At 33.4% G+C, this 19,268-nt stretch overlaps 1 protein-coding gene across 12 annotated transcripts in view; it reads left to right on the forward strand.

Moving 5' to 3' along the window:
• The window catches only part of AGFG1 (ArfGAP with FG repeats 1), a 78,428-nt gene extending 60,012 nt beyond the window's left edge, over positions 1-18,416 (forward strand). For 4 of the 12 annotated variants that reach the window (XM_033426160.2, XM_012532282.3, XM_012532276.3 and 1 more), the window contains 6 exons: positions 1,590-1,669; positions 1,883-1,975; positions 6,577-6,624; positions 8,543-8,701; positions 9,583-9,674; positions 10,413-18,416. In XM_033426160.2, the coding sequence (XP_033282051.1) occupies positions 1,590-1,669; positions 1,883-1,975; positions 6,577-6,624; positions 8,543-8,701; positions 9,583-9,674; positions 10,413-10,472 (532 nt within the window). In that variant the 3' untranslated portion in view covers positions 10,473-18,416. Of the gene's footprint in view, positions 1-1,589; positions 1,670-1,882; positions 1,976-2,215; positions 6,552-6,576; positions 6,625-8,542; positions 8,702-9,582; positions 9,675-10,412 lie in introns of those variants that run through there. The other 8 variants (XM_004262620.2, XM_033426167.2, XM_004262621.4 and 5 more) reach the window with 5 other exon arrangements.
• Positions 18,417-19,268: the final 852 nt, after the last annotated feature.

The raw sequence follows: 19,268 nt of genomic DNA on the forward strand, positions 1-19,268 counted from the left end.
TTTTTGCTTTATTAATGTTGTCTACATTACACATATATAATAGTGGACTATAGCAATGTGGTCGTAAAGTCTGGAAACGTAGACAGGTATATGTAATGAAATGGTTTATTGGTATTACATTATAATCATAAGTGGTCCCCCAGAGTGTAACCCATGGAATGTTTGAAGTACCTGAGACCCATTCAAAAGGTCTGTGAGGTTAAAACCTAAATTCATAATAATTCTGAGGGGTTATTTGTGTTTTCAGTAATTGACATTTGTTTTGATGGTGCAAAAACTATGACAGGTAAAACTTGCTGGTGCCTTAGCATTGATTTACAGCTTTGGCACCAAGCCGTACAAATAGTCATCTAATAGTCATTATATTCCTTACCACCACACATTCAGTTTTACTTAGGAATATTTTTGATGCAGTTTTTATTATGAATATGCTGTATGAAGCAGTAAAGGAATTTAAGTCTTGACCTTTAAATATGTCTTCTTAATTTTCTGTGTGTTGAAGTAAGGTATGCATCAGGTAGTTCTGCTATGTACTGAAGTATAAAGCTGTCTTGAGTAAAATCAGTTTGTGTGGTTGGTTGAGTTGTGGAATAAACCAGCCACTTGTTTTATGGAACACCATTTTTTCTTGAAAGTATTATTGATACACAAACTATGGTTATTCAGATTTCGATATTTGGTAGACATTTTCTCAAAAATGAAATTTTAAGTCTGTCACTTTAAGGAAAATAACTACTTAAAATACATACTCTCAAGCAAATAGTAGAATTTTGGAAAATTTAGGGGCCACCGTGGGCTTAAAATTAAACTTCCCATTACTTTTCTGATGAGCTGGATGGTGATATTAATGATTGTAATTTTTTTATTTTGCATAGGGAAATATGTTGACATTTTGAAGATTTGCATCAACTATTTTCCAAATGATATAAAGTTAGTAAAAGATTCATTTAAAGTGTAAGATAGACTAGTGGATGTTACTTTACATAAAAGTCCATTGATATGGTTTCAAATTCCATATTGCAACTAACCTTTAGGAAACTATCCCTGGTGTTTTTTGTATGATGTCAAGGAAAATATCCACAGTTATCTGGAAAAGGTGTTAAAATTCTCCTGTTTTGTTCAACTATGTTACCATGTGAGGCCAGTTTTTCTTCATATGCATCAACCTAAACAACATATCACAAGAGATTGATCATATATTAAGCCAGCCATTAAAGAGATTTGTAAAAATATCAGTGTTACTCTTCTCATTAGGTTCCTTTTGTTTTAGAAAATATGGTTACTTATGAAAATGCTACTTAGGTTAGCATGTAATGGCTTTATTGTTATTTTTAAATGAATAAAATTATTTAAATTTGTTTTAATTGATGTACAATATATATTGGTAAATATAGCAACTTAAAGTTCTTTGGGGTTCTCAATAATTTTTTAGAATGTGAATGAGTTCTGAGACTTAAAGTTTGAGAACTGATGTGATACATGATATGTTCAATATTATTTGTTTCCATATTTTATGGCAACCTTGTAGATAGATTACCGTTGCTTTTTTTCCCCCTCAAAACATGAACTCTTTCAATACTTGTTTTCAGTAATGTTTTTGGAACAGTGCCAGTGGGTGCTTCTGCACAGACACAGCCTGCTTCTTCAAGTGTGCCTGCTCCATTTGGAGGTACGTGTTTCTGGTATATATATACTGGTTTTTATAAAGAACCCTAATATATATTGTATCGCATTTTCGTAGGGATACCAGAAGACAATCAAAGCACCAGTTTATTATCAGAAAGCTCTAGTTTTCTATCTTCATAAATATATGAACAAATACTTTAAATAATTGAATACAAATGCGTTAGGATTTTATAGTGTATTTTATAATTTTTTAAAGCTACACCTTCCACAAATCCATTTGTTGCTGCTGCTGGTCCTTCTGTGGCATCTTCTACAAATCCATTTCAGACCAATGCCAGAGGAGCAACAGGTAAGAAATAAATATAAATTATAGAACAGTAAGCTTTGGAAAAGGTATATATTGCAAAGACACCATGTGAAGAGCATCAGAAAATAAGGTTCCTTTCTTACTGAAGTGACTGTAAAGTGGATTAGTTTTGTCCGTAAAGACATATACTAGCTGAAAGTTTATAAAATCCTTCAATTTAATATTTGAAAATGGACCAGAGAAGTTATCTAGCACCCACCACTCAAAGCTTTCGTTTTTCAGGTGCAGAAGCCCAAGCATGGAGATGAGACTTAAAGCCTTAAAGCCCACAGCCAATATATGACAGAGATGGTACTTGAACATTGTAATTCTGACTTATTTGTTGGTCTGGTTTCACAATTATTGGTTATAACTCAATCTTAGTAGAAAAAAATGTGTAAGTTTTTTTGCTTTTTTCCTTTTCATGGGATTGCAAGGAATAGATGGGTATTATTAACATGAGATCTTAATAATGAGGTCTTTTTGTAGTACATATTTCTTTTAGGTGTTCACATTTTTTTAGGTTGTGGGAAACTGGTTTAATTTGTGGTATAACATTTGGGTATTTTCTCTTCTGATAATTTTTTAAAAATCCTCTTTATCGCTCCCCCTTTTTTTGGTTCACAGTGTAAGCCAGCTACATATTTCTTGTATTGTACCTCTTTGATTTTTGTCTTATTACCCTGAACACCAGAGTTATTTGCCAGTACCTTGGAATATTAGCAGGTGCATGTGGTATGGCCCAATACCCATTAAACTGAATTTGTCAGTTCTGTTTTTAGATTTAGATAATTTTACAACTAAAGTTTTGAACTTCAGTTATAGCCTTTGTTGATGTGATATTTTGAGAGAATAAGGTGTTTGTAACATCACAATAAATTTGCACCATTTAGAATTGGTAATTACTAGCATATCTTTTTGTCATTGGCAAGGTTTGAGAATATGTGATATTGGGAGTTTGAACCATAACTTTCCTTTTCATATAAATGTCTTCAGTCATAATCTGTTGATATCTCACACAGTAGATGTTTAATAACTATTTGAATTTTGCACATAATTTGATTTTTAAAAATTGTTTATTTTAATCCAAATATACATAATCAGTGATTGTTTCAAATTTCTGTTGTGTTTTTGGACAAAATATTTATACATCACTTGTGATATATGTAATATTTCTGTTTCTAAGCATATTATTTTGACTTCATGGAATGAATTTATAAAATGTCTCATGACACAGAGTTTTCTACGTTTTCTCATTTAGTCCTCTTAACTCTCATCAAATAAACGTTTTAATCACTCTTTGACAGCTGAGGTAACTGAGGCTCAGAAAAGTTAAGTGCGTATGTTTTGGGTACAGCCAGATTTGTGTTCAAATGCTGATTTAGATTTACTTGCTAGGTAATCCTAAAAATGCTTTCTGTATATTATTTTTTTAATGAATGGAGGAAAAGTGATAGGAAGATATATTATTTGCAAGATACCGTTGAGATGTTTATAGCTATTATAACCCCATTTGACAACTGAAGGATGGAAACTCAAGTTATACCTTGACCAAGGTTATGTTGATGTAACTCCTCAGAACCTTATTGTTGTCCTTTTCTGTAAAATGTGAACACTATTCTCTGGCAGGGATATTGTGAGAATTAGATGATGGAAATCACCATGCATGGTCTTTGCATTATTGTGTATACTTGGTAAATCATTCCTATTATTTTCCTTTCATGACTGTACCTCCAGACTGGTTCTGTTATTAGAGCTAAGGGCCCACACCCCCCCCCCGCCCCAATTATTTGGAGTATGAAAGTCCTTTAAAGTTAAGGTTCTACATGGGATGTGAAATAATATAAAGTGTACAAAGTATGTTCAGATGATATAATTTTAATATTAGCCTAAGCAAAATTTATTGAAAGGTAAACCTACTGTGTCCACAAATTTTTATTTCAAGGTAAAAAATTTTTTCCCCTTATAAACCATTTTGATTTAGCACATTGATCAGCTTTACTAGGTTATTATTGAATTGACTAAGTCAAAGTAAATGTTAACTATATAACATGTTTCTGCTGAAGCTGAAATATAAATAACACTTTGACAAATACACTGTGCTTAGGTATTTCCAGTGTTTTCATACCATCAAAATTAATATTAGTTTTTTAGAAATATTTTGTGTTCTTAAATATATTAGTATTGTTAAATTCCATTTGAGGTAGCTTTTGAAAGAGGGTATTGATAATAGTTCAATGTGAACTATTTAAAAAGTTTTACTGATGTATTTCATTCTTAAAATACACATTTTAGTAATAACTTTTTTCCTGCATTTACAAAGCTTTTGGGCTTTCTTTTACCATGTTATATAGAAACCTTCAGTAGACTAGCCAATGTGGCCTAAGACCTTTTTTATTTTAGGATTCTATAATTAGCATTCTTTTTCCAGAGCACTTGAGCCCTTAAATCTAATTAATAAAGCTAATATAATTTTCGGTTATTAGGAAATTCTCTTATAACTCTTAAATCTCTCCTTTGTCCCTGAATGAGTACCTTTATTTTCTAATATTCATTTAATGAAAAAATGATTTTAAAAGATTCCCCCCCCCCGCCCCACCTTAAGGGTCCAAAATTAATCAATGACTAATCTAGTGTTAGTACCCAGAGTGCTTCTAAACCAGCACTGTTTCCACTGGTTCCGCTCATTCCACTCATAGGAAAGTAAATGAAACATATATCCACACAAAAACTTGTATACAAATGTTCACAGCAGCATTATTCCTAATAGCTAAAAAGTGGAAACAACCCAGGTGTCCATCCACTGATGGATGAATAAACCAAATGTGGTATAGCCGTACAGTGGAATTTGTTTGATAATAAAAAGTAATGACGTGTACTGATACGTGGTACAACACGGATGAACCTAGAAAACATTAGGCTAAATAAAGGAAGTTAGTCACAGAGTGACATATAATGTATGATTCCATTTATAATCTGTCCAGAATGGGCAAATCTATAGAAAGTAGGTGGGGCAAAATGGAGAGCTGATAGGTATGGAATTTCTTTTAGTGAGGGGGGTATGAAATGTTCTGAAAGTAGATTGTGATGATGGTTGTACACCTGGTGAATAATGTTAAAAAAGAACACTAAATTCTACCTTTTAAGTGGACAAATTGTATGATATGTGAATTATATTATCAAAAAGTTGTTAAAACAAGTCTAAAATATTTTTATAGCAGCCCAGGACTAGGCATCATTGTTGCAGATTGAGGTACAGAAATTAATACTGGTTAACAATCACTGTGGACTAAAAGTCAGTTTTTGCCAAAGCCTATTTTGTAGAACATGTGTCCTGAGATGGTGTTATCAGTGCTTCATGGAAAGGGATTCTATGCCCAAATATATATGGGAAATGCTGAGTTAAACAAAATTTAACCAGTATTATTAATGCAGGATTTCTCAGAGCTTATAAAGTGCTCTAAGAAAGGAGATAAAGTGACCAAGCTTGTTTCAAAACCCTTCCCCCTCAATCAGCCTTTTGTTGAATTTAGAACACGCTGTAAACATCTTTTTAAGTTAGCAAGAAAAAATAACACTCCTTGGATATTTACCCTGTAGCACTTTTAATCACAGCAGCTTTGTAAAGTAGATATGTATTATACTATCCCTGTCCCTCCACCCCCTGTTTGCAAATGACGAAACTGAGGCTTAAAGAAGTTGTGGTATCCTGTAAGTAGAAAACTACAGAACCGAGACAGAACCACTCTAATCTCTCAGTCGCCTTGTTTCCCCAAATTTAGTTGGTGTTAAGTATGTTAATTTAAAATGCATGGCCATATATTTTAGAAACAACCCCACTCCAGATGGTTAAAACAGCGGTTCTGGTACTTAACAACCTAAATTTGTTTTCTGTTAATTACATTTATTTATATGTAACCTGTCTGACCTCAGTCATGCCAGGTAAGATCTGCACAAGATGTATTTTTCTTTTCTCTCTCTTTTTAGCCATCATATTTTAAACTGAAAGTGCTGCTCGCCTTTCTAATGAACTACATTGAATAATTTTTCCTGCGTAATATTTAATTCACTTGAGTTATCATTAGGCTTTTCTAGTTAATGTATGGAGTCATAAATAAAACAATCAAACATTATTCAAGTGCTTTCTCCAAGATTTGAGTTTTATTTTATTTTTAGTTTTTTAGATTTGAAGTTTTAGATGCTAAAGGTAGCTGCTAGATCATTTTAGATGATCCTATGAATAGCATTTTTGGGTGTAAGTGGTGAGGCCTAGAAAGTCTTTTTATGGGTATTATTGTATCTTCACATGAAAAAAATGTTATTTGTTTAAAAGATGGATTTCCTAAATGTTTCTTCATTTGATATTTTGTTTTTCTGGTATTCTAATCTCCCCTTTATTTCAGACAGTGTAAATACTACTGTCATGAATATAGTTGAAATAAAAAGACTCTGTTGGATGTGTCTTTATTATGTATTCTTATGCTATCTACTTTGTAACAGTATATTCTAATTTTAGAACATTTTAATGAAACAAATTTACTTTTATTTTGCCAGTAGCTATTCATAAGTTAATTGACATTGGTCTCTTTATGGCTTTCCATAAGGCCTTTCTGGAGCAATGCATTCTCAAGTGTTTCCTCACGCTCATTTTGGTAGGTGGCCACAACTAATATCTAGATTTGTGTGGCAATTTGTCTACCTGCTTGTGGAAGCTTCTGCTGGTGTTCTGGATCCCTGCATGTGGAATTAAGTTTTTTCCATGTTTTAAAATGGAGTGGTCATGGATGTGTGGCATTGGGAATACATTATATTTAAAGTTACATGAAAATCTTCTGTGGCGTTTTAATACTGAAAAGCATATTGCTTACCTCCATGGTAACATTAGAATGTTAATGGCTTTCTCAATTATTTTTCTTAAGTTTGAATTCATAGTACTTTGAGTGACACACCTTTTCGATGCACCAAACCATTTTACCACATTATTCCATGGAGTTTGGTTTTGCTTAACTGTATCCAACTTTTGCTTTATACTGCTTTCTTAAAAAGTGATTTGTCAAAGTTATGTCAGTGCATTGTTGTCTGTTCTGAAACCCTCCTGTTTCCCTTGCAGTGTGCTTATTATTCTTTAATTCACTTGCTTCCCAGTGGCTTAGTTCCCCTTTTTTCTTATCAATAATAAAAAGTAATATTTAAAATTGGAAAATCTAATTAGGTTCATTGCGGAGAATTGCACTGTTGTAAAAACTAGTATTATGAGAATTATGTTGGGCAACATCCGTAACATGATTTTTAGTTTTTTTTTAAATAAAAGATAATTATGTGTAGCACTTTTAGTATTAATTTCTTGTGCCTTAAATCAGCAATCAAGTTGGTAATTTTTTCTTAAAATCAGGAAATTCAGTGAGTTATGTTTTTTGATAGCATCATGCTGAAAATATTTCAGTATGTAATTTCTAGTGTTCTGTATTAAAAGCACCATTATTGGTTCTTATTTCACTTAGGCTTTTCCTACAACATATAGTTGGAAGGTTCCATTTTGAATCTTCACTAGCAAAAAGTAATATACTGTTCTGCTACTATGTGTGTTTATATAAATAATATAATAATATGATAATGTAATAATGTGAATTAATTCATAAGTAATTCGTAAATGGGGGGAGTGATGGCAGCATACCATGTATATATATAGCTGTAGTTCACACGCGCATTTCCCCAACTTGTGAATGAATGCTTTATTCCATCGAGTTATAGTGGCTGGACATGGCAAGCCATGGAGAAGTTATTGGACACAGTGTCATTCACCTTACATTCTTTGTCTCTTGTAAGAATGCTTATTTCACTTTCTGTTCAATTTTTATGTACTCTGCCCCAGTTTCTATAACTCATCAGTCATAACCTAACCTTCCTTATACCCCTTGTCCAAAGCAGTGCTCATTTACTTTCCAAAAAAGGAATGGGAGTCCATATGTTTTCAGTTTAATTGTGTTAGTGTTTTTATTAGGACCGCCCCCCGCCCCACCCCTTTTTTTTGCCTTGGGTTAGAAAGCTGCATAGGTTTTTAGTGGCCTGCCTGTGACCCCATTTCTCCTGTAAGTTTTATTTATAGTGAATTATTTTGCAGAGGTTTTAAATGTTTTTCCAGGAACACATATATTACATTATAGCAGACAATTCACTGGATACAATTAAATGTTTGACTATTTTACTGCATATAGCAAAACAAAACTTAAAAATGTATATACGAGTATACATGTGAATAGCATGATGATGGACTTTAAAAAGTAGACTGCTGTTTAGACTCAAACTGTATATAATTACTCTGAGAAGTTTTCTTGTGATTTCAAATGATAGCTTTATTAGTTTCATTCTGGTCATTGGTTTCAGGAGAACAAATATAGATTATGTTAAACTGGAGCTAAAACTTACTATTAAGTTTGTTGGGAGTTTTGGAGTTTAAAATACATCATACTGTTTTTAAGGTAAATGATGTCTGTTTCATAACGTTGAGAATGCGTATATATACGAAAACCTACCCTTCGTAAGTGACCAGCCTTTCTTTTCTCCTGCCAGCGGCGACCTTCGGCACGGCATCCATGAGCATGCCTGCGGGGTTTGGGACTCCCACGCCCTACAGTCTTCCCACCAGCTTTAGTGGCAGCTTCCAGCAGCCTGCCTTCCCAGCCCAAGCAGCTTTCCCTCAGCAGACAGCCTTTTCTCAACAGCCCAATGGTAAGATCTAACATTTGGCTAGCTGTAGGTCCACTGCAGGTATCCTTTATGTATCATAATATGAATGTTTGGACAAAAAGACTTACCTAGAGAATGCTGTAGCATTATCTGCTGAATGTTTGCTACACAAATATAGAAAAGCCTTTGGTGATTTGGGCCACAGAAAATTGAGTGATTTTGTAGTTTTTGTGACCAGATTATAGGTTTAGGAGAAATCAGGGACTAAAGAGTACCTCTTCTTACTCAGAATCTCCAGTGTCTTTCTTATATCTTCTGTGTTATTAATATGCCTCTTGATTTTAAAAGGAAACTTTATAGACCTAGAGTGTTTTTGTTTATTTTGCATTGGAGAACTGTTTTTGTTCCATTTTGTGTATGTTTTTTGTTGTTGTTTTGGGGGTTTTTTGGTGACATAAACTCATTTTCTAAATAGGTGACTGTGTTGTGGTTGGAGTTTGTTACTTGTTTTCAGGAAAATTCACTAGAGACCAGTTTTTGTTTTTGGGGTTTTTTTGGGGGGTTTTGTTTTTTTTTGGTGGGGGGGGAGCCCATTTCACTCATTTGCTAAAGTTTGAAATACCTGGATCACAGCCCTTCTCAAATAGTCACAAGCTTATCTCTTCATTAAGTCCTTTGTCAGCAGTTTACATAGCTGAGACAAACTGGAATTAACCATTTCTGGAGAGTCCATGTAAGTTCTTTAAGACATGCCAGTGGAAGTTTAACTGCTATTTGAAAGAGCATGAGACTCAACAGTTTAACATTGATTTTTTTTATTATTGTTGCTCTGGTAGGAATTTTTCTGAAACTCATTATGAAGCTTTATAAGCATCAGATTGTCTCAGAGGTATGGTTATAATTGGTGGGTTTTTTTAAACAAGGTGCAGGTTTTGCAGCATTTGGACAAACAAAGCCAGTGGTAACCCCTTTTGGTCAAGTTGCAGCTGCTGGAGTATCTAGTAATCCTTTTATGGTAAGTGAGATGCAATTTTAAGCACTTTCTAAGTTGTTGCATTGTTTTCAAATTGGGAAAAGCAGGATGTGATTCCTCCTAGATGCTCTTTGGTATTCTGCAAGATTATACAGATCCGAGGCAGCCATTGTGCACGATCCCTTTTTAAGAAAACACATTAAAGGGGGGGAAGTGGCGGGCTGGGGGTGTGGTGTGATGAATTGGTTGGGAGATTGGGATTGACATGTACACACTAATATGTATAGAATGGATAACTAATAAGAACCTGCTGTATAAAAAAATAAAATTCAAAAAAATACCCCAGAAAACACATTAATCAGTTGCAAATCAAAGCACTGACAGTTAATAAGCTATTTTAGACATGAAACTTGTCTGCTTTCTAGTCAAAATAATGCTTTATGAGAGGCTGTAGATTTAGTGAACAATGTGAAAAAGGAATCCTGGAGTCAGGTTTGGTTTGCATCATAAATGCATTTTCTTAGAGCCAGGTCCCTTCTTAGAATCTATTATGAGAATTATATGAAATAATGGATATAAATAGGCACAACACAGTGCCTGATACCTATCGCTTTATTACAGTATATTGCTAATAACAATAATGAATAAATATGATTGCCAATAATTATGAAATAATTCCTAATCTAAATACTATTTAATTAAATCTAGTTTAATTAAATAACATTAAATATTTTCTCCACACACTCTTATTTATTTATTTTGTCTTATGTTTTCCTTTAGACTGGTGCACCGACAGGACAATTTCCAACAGGAAGCTCATCAACCAATCCTTTCTTATAGCCTTATATAGACACTTTACTGGAACGAACTTTTACATGGTCACATTACATCTCTCCGCCTCTTGCACTGTTGTCTTGTTTCACTGATTTTAGCTTTAAACACAAGAGAAGTCTTTAAAAAGCCTGCATTGTGTATTAAACACCAGGAAATATGTGCAAAACAGAGGGCTCCAGTAACAACTTTTAACCTGTGAATTGGCAAAAAAAGTAGCGGTATCATGTATATTGAAAATTGGCTAATATTAAGTTATTGCAGATACCACATTCATTATGCTGCAGTACTGTACATATTTTTCTTAGAAATTAGTTATTTGTGCATATCAGTATTTGTAACTTTAACACATTGTTATGTGAGAAATGTTACTGGGGAAATAGATCAGCCACTTTTAAGGTGCTGTCATATATCTTGGAATGAATGACCTAAACTCACTTTAACCATTGCTTCTGGAAAGTTACAGAGTCAGAATTGGAAGGTTTTATTCATTCTTGAATTTTTCCTTTCTAAAGAGCTCTTCTATTTATACATGCCTAAATTCTTTAAAAATGTAGAGGGATACCTGTCTGCAGAATAAAGCTGATCATGTTTTGCTACAGTTTGCAGGTGAAAAAAAATAAATACTAGAAAATATGCTATTGTTTTTGTGTTCTTGCTGCAATGCCTTTACCAAAGTGGCCTTAAATATCAGTAGTGAATTGAGAACATCTTGAATTCTTAAATTAGAATTTCAGAAGACTTCTAGTGACTAACTTTTATGTCTAAAAGAGAAAATTTTATAAAAAGGCCATGTAGAAAATTTATTAAAACTGCTATGTTCAGGAATATGTCAGTGGTAAAGCATTTAAATGTAGCTTGTTAGATTCACCGTAATCCTTCTGATTTCTTTGCAACTTCTTAATTTTGTGAAAATTTGTATATATGAAGAATTTGCATGTATGTGTATTTACAAATTTTTTAAAGTATCTTGAATTCTCAGACTGCAAAAGGCTTATTTTAACTATTGATTTTTTTTTTTTTTTTTTAAATACTGTCTTTGAATGTATTGGAAGCAGACATGCATTAACTGTGACATGATTGCACCTCAGTTTTCTTTGTTTGGACAAACTGATATTAATAGGACATTTGTTTATGTTCATTTCTAGGGGGAAAGAAACTGGAACCCAGTGTTACCTTAAAGTTATAGAATACTTTGTTTAAAAAGGCAACAATACTAATGTTTAGTTATAGCTTTATGTTAATATTCAAATGAACTTGTTTAAATATTTATATAATGCCTCATTCATCCAACGATAATCTGGCAATCTCATCAAAACAGAACACAACTGAGAAACTTGTGATATTTTTTTTAAAAAAATGCCTTTGAGCAGCCCATATAAGTCACAATGTCTATACATTAGAGCTCATGCATTTGTCTTTATGTGAAGTTTTGATTAATAGATTTCCCAGACCAAAAGAGCATATATTGTCAAAGACCAGTTAGTGTAGGGACAGCCAGCCCAGCTTAGAGGGCATCAGTATATTACATCTTCTTCTGATAATTGTCTATTACTGTGACTCTTTGTCATCAAGAAAAGGTGAGGTTACATATATAAATATGTGATACATGTTTGAAAAATTTTCTTATAATGATTTAAATTGTTTCTAAAGCTTGGTATTAAAAGAGGTGAACATCAGTTTCCTCAAACATTATTTATTCATGTTGAATACCTTTTCGAATGGTGACTACAGGAGTTGTTTTCATACTATATTAAAATCTGTGTAGAGTTCCAGACTTCTTGAAACATTGCTGTCCAGTGCATATCTAGCTGAACATATGGTTATCTGAACTATTTTGATAAGCAAGAAAATTGGGAAATCTCTGCCCCTTTTCTGAGCAGTATGCCTCTTAGAATTAAATGAATGCTGCAAAGGTCTGGGTGTGTCTTGGTGTATACTTGAAATGTCTGCATTTTTGGGGTGTCCTTCCAGACCCCTTCTCATGGAGGGAATTCTTAAGAAATGTCTTTGAATTCCTGTGTTTTAGATTGTATTGGGTCCCAATCAACTCATGTACAAAGTTATGCTATAAAATTGTAGGCCATTATTCAATTAACCTACCAGGCTTTCCATCTGAGAAACAAGTAAATTAAACAGTTGTTAATAAAATTATTTTAAAGACTATTTTTTTCTGGGTAAATCTTGAGGTTTGTAATTAAGTGGGAACTCTTGTTGACTTTAAATGAAAACTTGTGAAATTGAAATGCTTATTGTAAGAAGTGATCCAGATTTGATGTGGATTAAAATCTTCAGTTAGACTTTCAGATTTGCTTCTGGTTTTGCACAGACCGTCAGAATTGTGTTGAGCACTGAAGAGGAGAAAATACTCAGAGGTGGTAAGGATGAAGACTCGAGTTTCCTGATTTACTAGTTGAATCAGGTCTTCTCTCCTGTGTTTGCTGAGGAAAGAAAATTTTCTTTTCTTTTAGGGTGACAAACTTCATTGATAAGTTTAAAGGCATATTTTTCTCTCATTTTTGTGAAAATAGAGATCAGGTAATCACTTTCTTCTGTCGAATAATTCTTCCTGTAAATGTGAAGAAGCACATCGGTGCTTTCTTTACTTGTGACTTGCCCTGCTCCCAGTACACGTCCTCGTTGGTACAGTTCCTGTCAATTGGTAAAATGAAAGCAGTAACTAACTGGCTGCTTTCCTGTCACAGTACCAAGACTTCTGAAACAGTTTGGTCTCAGGACTATTATTAACTCTTAAGTTATTGAAGATCCCCAAAGAGCTTTTGTTTATGTAACTTATATCACTCAGAATTTGTTGTATTAGAAATTAATACTGAGATATTTTAAAAACATGTTTATTCATTTAAATATAATGATAATAAACCCATTACATGTTAACATAAATACCCTTTTTGATGACAAATTACTGTTTTCCACAAATGTTATTTAGAAGACCATTGTTTTACATTTTGCACATCTGTTTAATATCTGGCCTAATAGAAGCAGTGGGATTCTCATACTACTTCTGCATGACAGTTCTTTTTATGTGACATGGCATGTGGGCACTGGAAAACTCCACTGTGCACTTGTGGAACCATGAGTGAAACAGACATATAACATTTTAGTATTATGAAAATAGTTTTGACCTTGTGTTTTGGGAGGACCCTCAAGGGTCCTGAGACCACACTACACTTTATGTTTATATTTTCTGGAACAACAGTGTTTAGTTTCAGGGTAAATATACTACTCCCTGAACTTCTAAGCGTTTTTGTTGGCTTGTTGGGGAGAATTGAAATTTCATTTGAAATTGTAAACTTTTTAAACACTGTTTTCTGGGTTTTCTTTTTTATTTGACCGTATTTCAATAATGATGAAATTAGTGAATAGCTCCTTTTTAAAAGGGATATTACAAGTTCTGACTCCTGGTTATGAGTGTTTATTTAGGAATTATTTACTATTCTGACCACTTTGAAATTGTTTTGGGGGAGTATCAAATAGCTATTTAAAAATTGAAACACCTTGCTAAAGAAAGTTCAAAACGAAGAATAATTTCTTCTCTCTCCTATGCTTATAGTTAACAAAGAATTTTAGCTTTGTTTGTGTCTGTGTGTGTGTGTGTGTGTGTGTGTGTATATATATATATATATATATATGTATGTATATATATAAAATGAAAGTTGGATTTCTCTAACAGAAATCACTACCCTCCAGGAAGTCGGCTACAATTAAAGGAATGTGTTTACTTCTTAAGAAGGAGGTTTGCTATGGTTTTATCCCCCAGTGTTTTTTTTATACCTTGTCCATTTTTAGAGAGAGCACTTGTTGCTTCTCATTGAAACAGAATGTTTTAAAATTCTTTTGAAGACAGAGTGACTTTGTAAAAGGTAACTTACGGTACATAGTCACCACAGAAAGCTCTGGCTCTGTTGCTGCTGCTGCTGGCACACACCGCAGAACATGCTGCCGTCCTCAGGCCGGCCTGTGCCTTCCCTCTGGGGCCTCCTTGTCCATACATTTGTGCTCCTCTGCTGAACTCATGTTCAGAATGACTCACCTCATGTTTGGCCTCCACTTGTAGTCTCAGGCTTACATCAGAAAATTAATCTCTAGGGGAGTTTATAAAGATATATTTCTTCAAAAATAATGACTTGAAAAGAACCTGGTGGTGGTATTACAGAGTGTGGCTTATTAAGCTCTTTCAGTATATCAGAAACTTGCTAAATGCGTTTCGTGTATTATCTCATACAGTCCTTAAAGTGGACTCATACTTTAAGGATGAAAGAAGCAAGGCACAGGCTAATGACAGAGCTTTTGCTCTGGGGAGCAAATATTATATTGTTGGATTAAAATGCTGTCTACATTTATGTGTAAGTCAACTTTTTACAAAATCTTAGGAAATTCTGAGAGAATTGCTTTCTATATCCTATATACCTAATTAAACTTAATCATTTTTAATTTGGGTTCTCTTCATAATTTGCTGATATCAGTACGGTTTATTCTCTAGGGTTTTATTTAAACTTCACAAGTAAATTAATGGGATAATTAGTGGATCAGGTTTTAAACTAAAGAGACATCTGAAGTATCACAGGGACTCTATTTTGTGAAACATTTGAACTTTATTGATAAAGTCTGTGCCCTAGACAGTAAAATTTACTTGTGAAAGGATGCTGTTACTAGCATTTGTGTTACATTAGCCTGTTGTATTGAATTTATCTTCATTAGTTAAAATTTTTTCTTTGTATATTTTAAAACGTCATTCATTAAAATTTTTATGTAGTATATTTGAACAAATGAAAATATGACCAAGATGTCCTGGTCATATATTGTGGTGGTGAATGCTTTTCTCTTATGAAAAAGTGCGCTGTTTTGTAGTGTTTACTGACATTGTGGTTATAAATACTCTCACCATGGCTGATTTCACCTTCCAGTCTGATATCATTAAATTTGGTGTTAGAAAGAGACACACACCAGTCTTTCTTTGCAGGCCAGCTCCAGCACACAGCACTGATGTGTAATCCCACAACCCAGTTCATTAAATATACTGGTTATTTGGTGATTGTATCCAATATTTGAAGAACCTTTTGTTTTATGTTGTTAATCCAGAAAATATTTGAACACTAGTTTACTTCTAGAAGTGTACTGGGCACTGAAGTATTTAATCTGGAAAGACCCAAGTATTGTGAATTCTGTGCTAATGTAGAGGTTGCACATTCATGGCATATACTCTGAATTCTGTCTGCAGTTGGGTTTTGTTTGACCATCACAGTGTTTTAAAAACTCCAATTTTATATAGTTTGAAGGGTATTCACACTCTCAAGGTGGCCACTAGCCTACCACTCACAGTGTTCTGAGCCTCAAACGTTCAAACGTGTTTTAAGGCCTTTGAATTGGCAAATCCTGAGTAGACATAAAAGGGCTCTTCTTATGCCACCTCTTAGCTGTTCTAATTTTGGAGTCAGTCCTGTAGGATTTGAATTTATGATGATATTTTCTGGTGAAGACTCTTGCCAAAAATGTATTTTTCTTTCAAACTTGATAACCTCTATGTATTTTGCTTATTTTATGCCAATGGATAAAAACTCAATATATATTTACCTATATTTTTGAAATCTGTGCTTTTGTCCAACTCACAGGGCTGTAGAGTTTAATGAAAACAGTGCACTGATTCAGGCTTTTGTAACAAGGAAAAGTGATCCTAGATAAAATTGGCGATTCAGATGTCCATTGATTAATTTTTTAATTACAGTTTAGGCAATGAGAGTTAAAACTTAAACTGAATTCTCAACATTTCCCTCAATCTTGAGTGGAGGGACAGAGAAAGCAAACACCCCAAGGAGCCTTCTAATTTTGACTAAATGACCATTAAGTAAAAGGCAGCAGAGGATTGCGAATTGATGTTATACAGTGTTTCATAGAATGCTGTGGGTACAATCAGGTTTTTTAAAGACTTTAAAGGTTTTTTTATATGTTACCATAGAATAATACATGTTTATGATGTTTAAAAAGTATGCAGTATACAAAGTGAAAAAGTATGCCTCCTTCCTGGGACTTGATTCCCACATCCCAGAGAAATACAGTTTCTTGTGTTTTTATATAGTCTTTCAGAAATGTTAACATTTATTTTATATACCTCTTTCTCTAAATGCCTCTCACTGTCCTCCCTATTTTAAATGTATGGTTTTATAACTTGGTTCTCTTTGTTTAACTTGGTTATTTTTCCATATATTTCGATGTTCTCGAAGTCCATGTTGGTCTAGCTTGGTTTTAAGACAGTATTTTTTGTAATTGGATTTTAGTTACTCTACTACCTATTGAAATTTAAAAGGCAAATAGTGAACTAGTTTTAGTTTTTCACACCCCTAATATTATTTCCTGGTAGTAGTCACCATTATTTTTTCTATATCCGTCTCAGTTATTCTATCATTTTTGTTGTTTAAATTATTTTCATTAATCATCACCAGAACCCAGAAGAAAATTTACTTTCCTTAGAATCAGTAATTCCACCACCACTCCCACCACTCTTCCCTCCCCTCCCACCAGGGGGAAACTAATATTTATTTTAGTCTCACTTATTTAATGAGGAAAGATTCAAATTCTTACTTTTTTCTTAAGTAGTATGCTAATGGTTGTTTTTGTTTTTTTTTAACTGAACTTTAGGATTGGGACTCTGGAAAGTACTAAACCAGAGTCAAGTTTCCTGTGTTTCAGTCTTAAATTCTGCCGTTAACTGGCATTCAAGCAGGTAAGTTAGATGCCGGTTCCCCAGCTTTAAAGTGAGATCTCTTCCAAATGGTAAAACATGGTAGAACGTCAGTCGTTTGGTATACATGTTTAGAGAACAGTTAAGCTTTGGAGATTGGAATGAGACATTTCAGAATAACAGCTGTTCGGTTGAACATAAGAAACTTGTGTTTTTGTAGGTTGAAAGTACCAGGTATCAACAACATCATATAGTTTAATGTTATGGCCACTATTTGTTAATTACCAACTTAGTGAGGTGCACCTCATATAACTGATATCATTTAATGGCCACAACAACTTCCAGGCAGTATTTGTCACAAAATTGGCATTTAGGTGTCTCCTTCGCCAAGATTATACAGCTGTTTAGTAAGTGGCAGGACTAGAAGTCTACCTGACTTTAAGATTCATCCTCTCATATTGTATTCCCCCCTTGAAGCTCTTAGTTCCAGCAGTTTTAATAAGAAGAGTGTGAGTTTAAAAAAAAAAAAAAACTTTCACAAACATTTAATGGAACTCAAACTCAGCGTTCTTATCCCCAACGATCTAATTTTGTTTTTTTTCTCTCCGTATTTGCTTTTTGCCCATATGAAATTTTGCATTGTGATCATAGCTGGTTAATTTTTAATATTGTACTTTTCCCAGATAATTTTCTTCCAAATTGGAACTACATTTATTATTTTTCCTGATTGTAAAAATAATATATGCTCACTGTAAAGAATCTGAAAATACAGAAAATTATTTTTTAAAAAACTATAATCCTGTGCAGGTATATTGTAAGTACTTCTGGATTTTGTTCCATGTATAAGGGAATATAAAGACTTCTTCCAGAATGGAATTATGCTATGCTTACTACTTTGTAACATTTTCCTCAGTATATCATGGGTTTCTTTCAATTTCAAATGTAGATCTGTATTCTCTTACAGTGATGTTTCATCCCTATGATAAACATTTAGATTGTTTCCAATTTTTCAACATCAGAAATTTTACCTATACTTCTGCACACTTGGGGTTTGGCCTCGTGCTTCTTAGAAATGGAATTGCTGAGTGAAGAGTGTACATCTTAAGAACTTGGGTACGTCTCAGATATTTTCTGTATTGCTATGTAGTCTTCATGGTCATTTAACATTTTTCATAGTTTAATGTTAAGTGAGTACCTTGCTGTATATAACCTTTCATTTGTGTTATTTCTTGGAATAAATTCTGAAAAAAAAATCACACTGATGGCTTATAAGGATTAACATTTTATCCTCTCAACTAAATTACTGTTTAAAGGGATTATTTTAATATTTATAAATACGAAAAAGACATGTGGGCCATTCTTTCTTCAATCTCCAGTTGTCAGAGGGAATTCCTTTTAATGATTGCTAATTTAAGGCATATGAAATAATGCCTTTATTTATTGGTGGGGTTGATTTTACCATAGTTTACTAGTTGAATTTTCTCATTTATGAATTGTTCTAAAAGTTAACTTGGAACTATTAATTGGATCACCTAAATCTGTATTTTTATTTATTACATTGTATATCGTTATGAAATTACAGAGGCACAGTCAAGGACTTTTCTATTGTTAATAATGTCATTTAACTTTCAGGCTGAATAATGTCATCTGTAATGGAATTTCAAATCTAGAAATTTCCTCTTAGTTCCATAATTTTTTCCCCCTTTAAACTAGTTAGAGAAGGATGAATGTATTCAGATACTCTAGTTGAACTGATCATTATTCAGGCTCAGAAGCTCATCTTTTCTCCCTACCCTGTAGTTGCGACACATAGCAACCTAGAAATGGCTATTGGTGGGGGCCTGGGGGGGCAGGGTATTAGTTTCACTACGATGTGTCTGGATGTGGGTGTTTATTTTTATTTTGTGCTTGGAATTTGATGTGCTTCTTGAGTCTGGATCGCTCTTTTTACCAGTTCTGCAAGTTTCTTGACTGTTCTATCTTCAAATGTTATCTCTGCAGTATGCTCTTCTTAAAAACCTTTAAGGTTTTTAAGAGAATTTTTGATGAGGGAACTAAGTAAGATTTTGTGGAATCATAGAATTTCAAACATTTTAATGCTTATGGTT

The sequence above is a fragment of the Orcinus orca genome, chromosome 7, assembly GCF_937001465.1.
Source record: "Orcinus orca chromosome 7, mOrcOrc1.1, whole genome shotgun sequence".
Taxonomy (NCBI): domain Eukaryota; kingdom Metazoa; phylum Chordata; class Mammalia; order Artiodactyla; family Delphinidae; genus Orcinus; species Orcinus orca.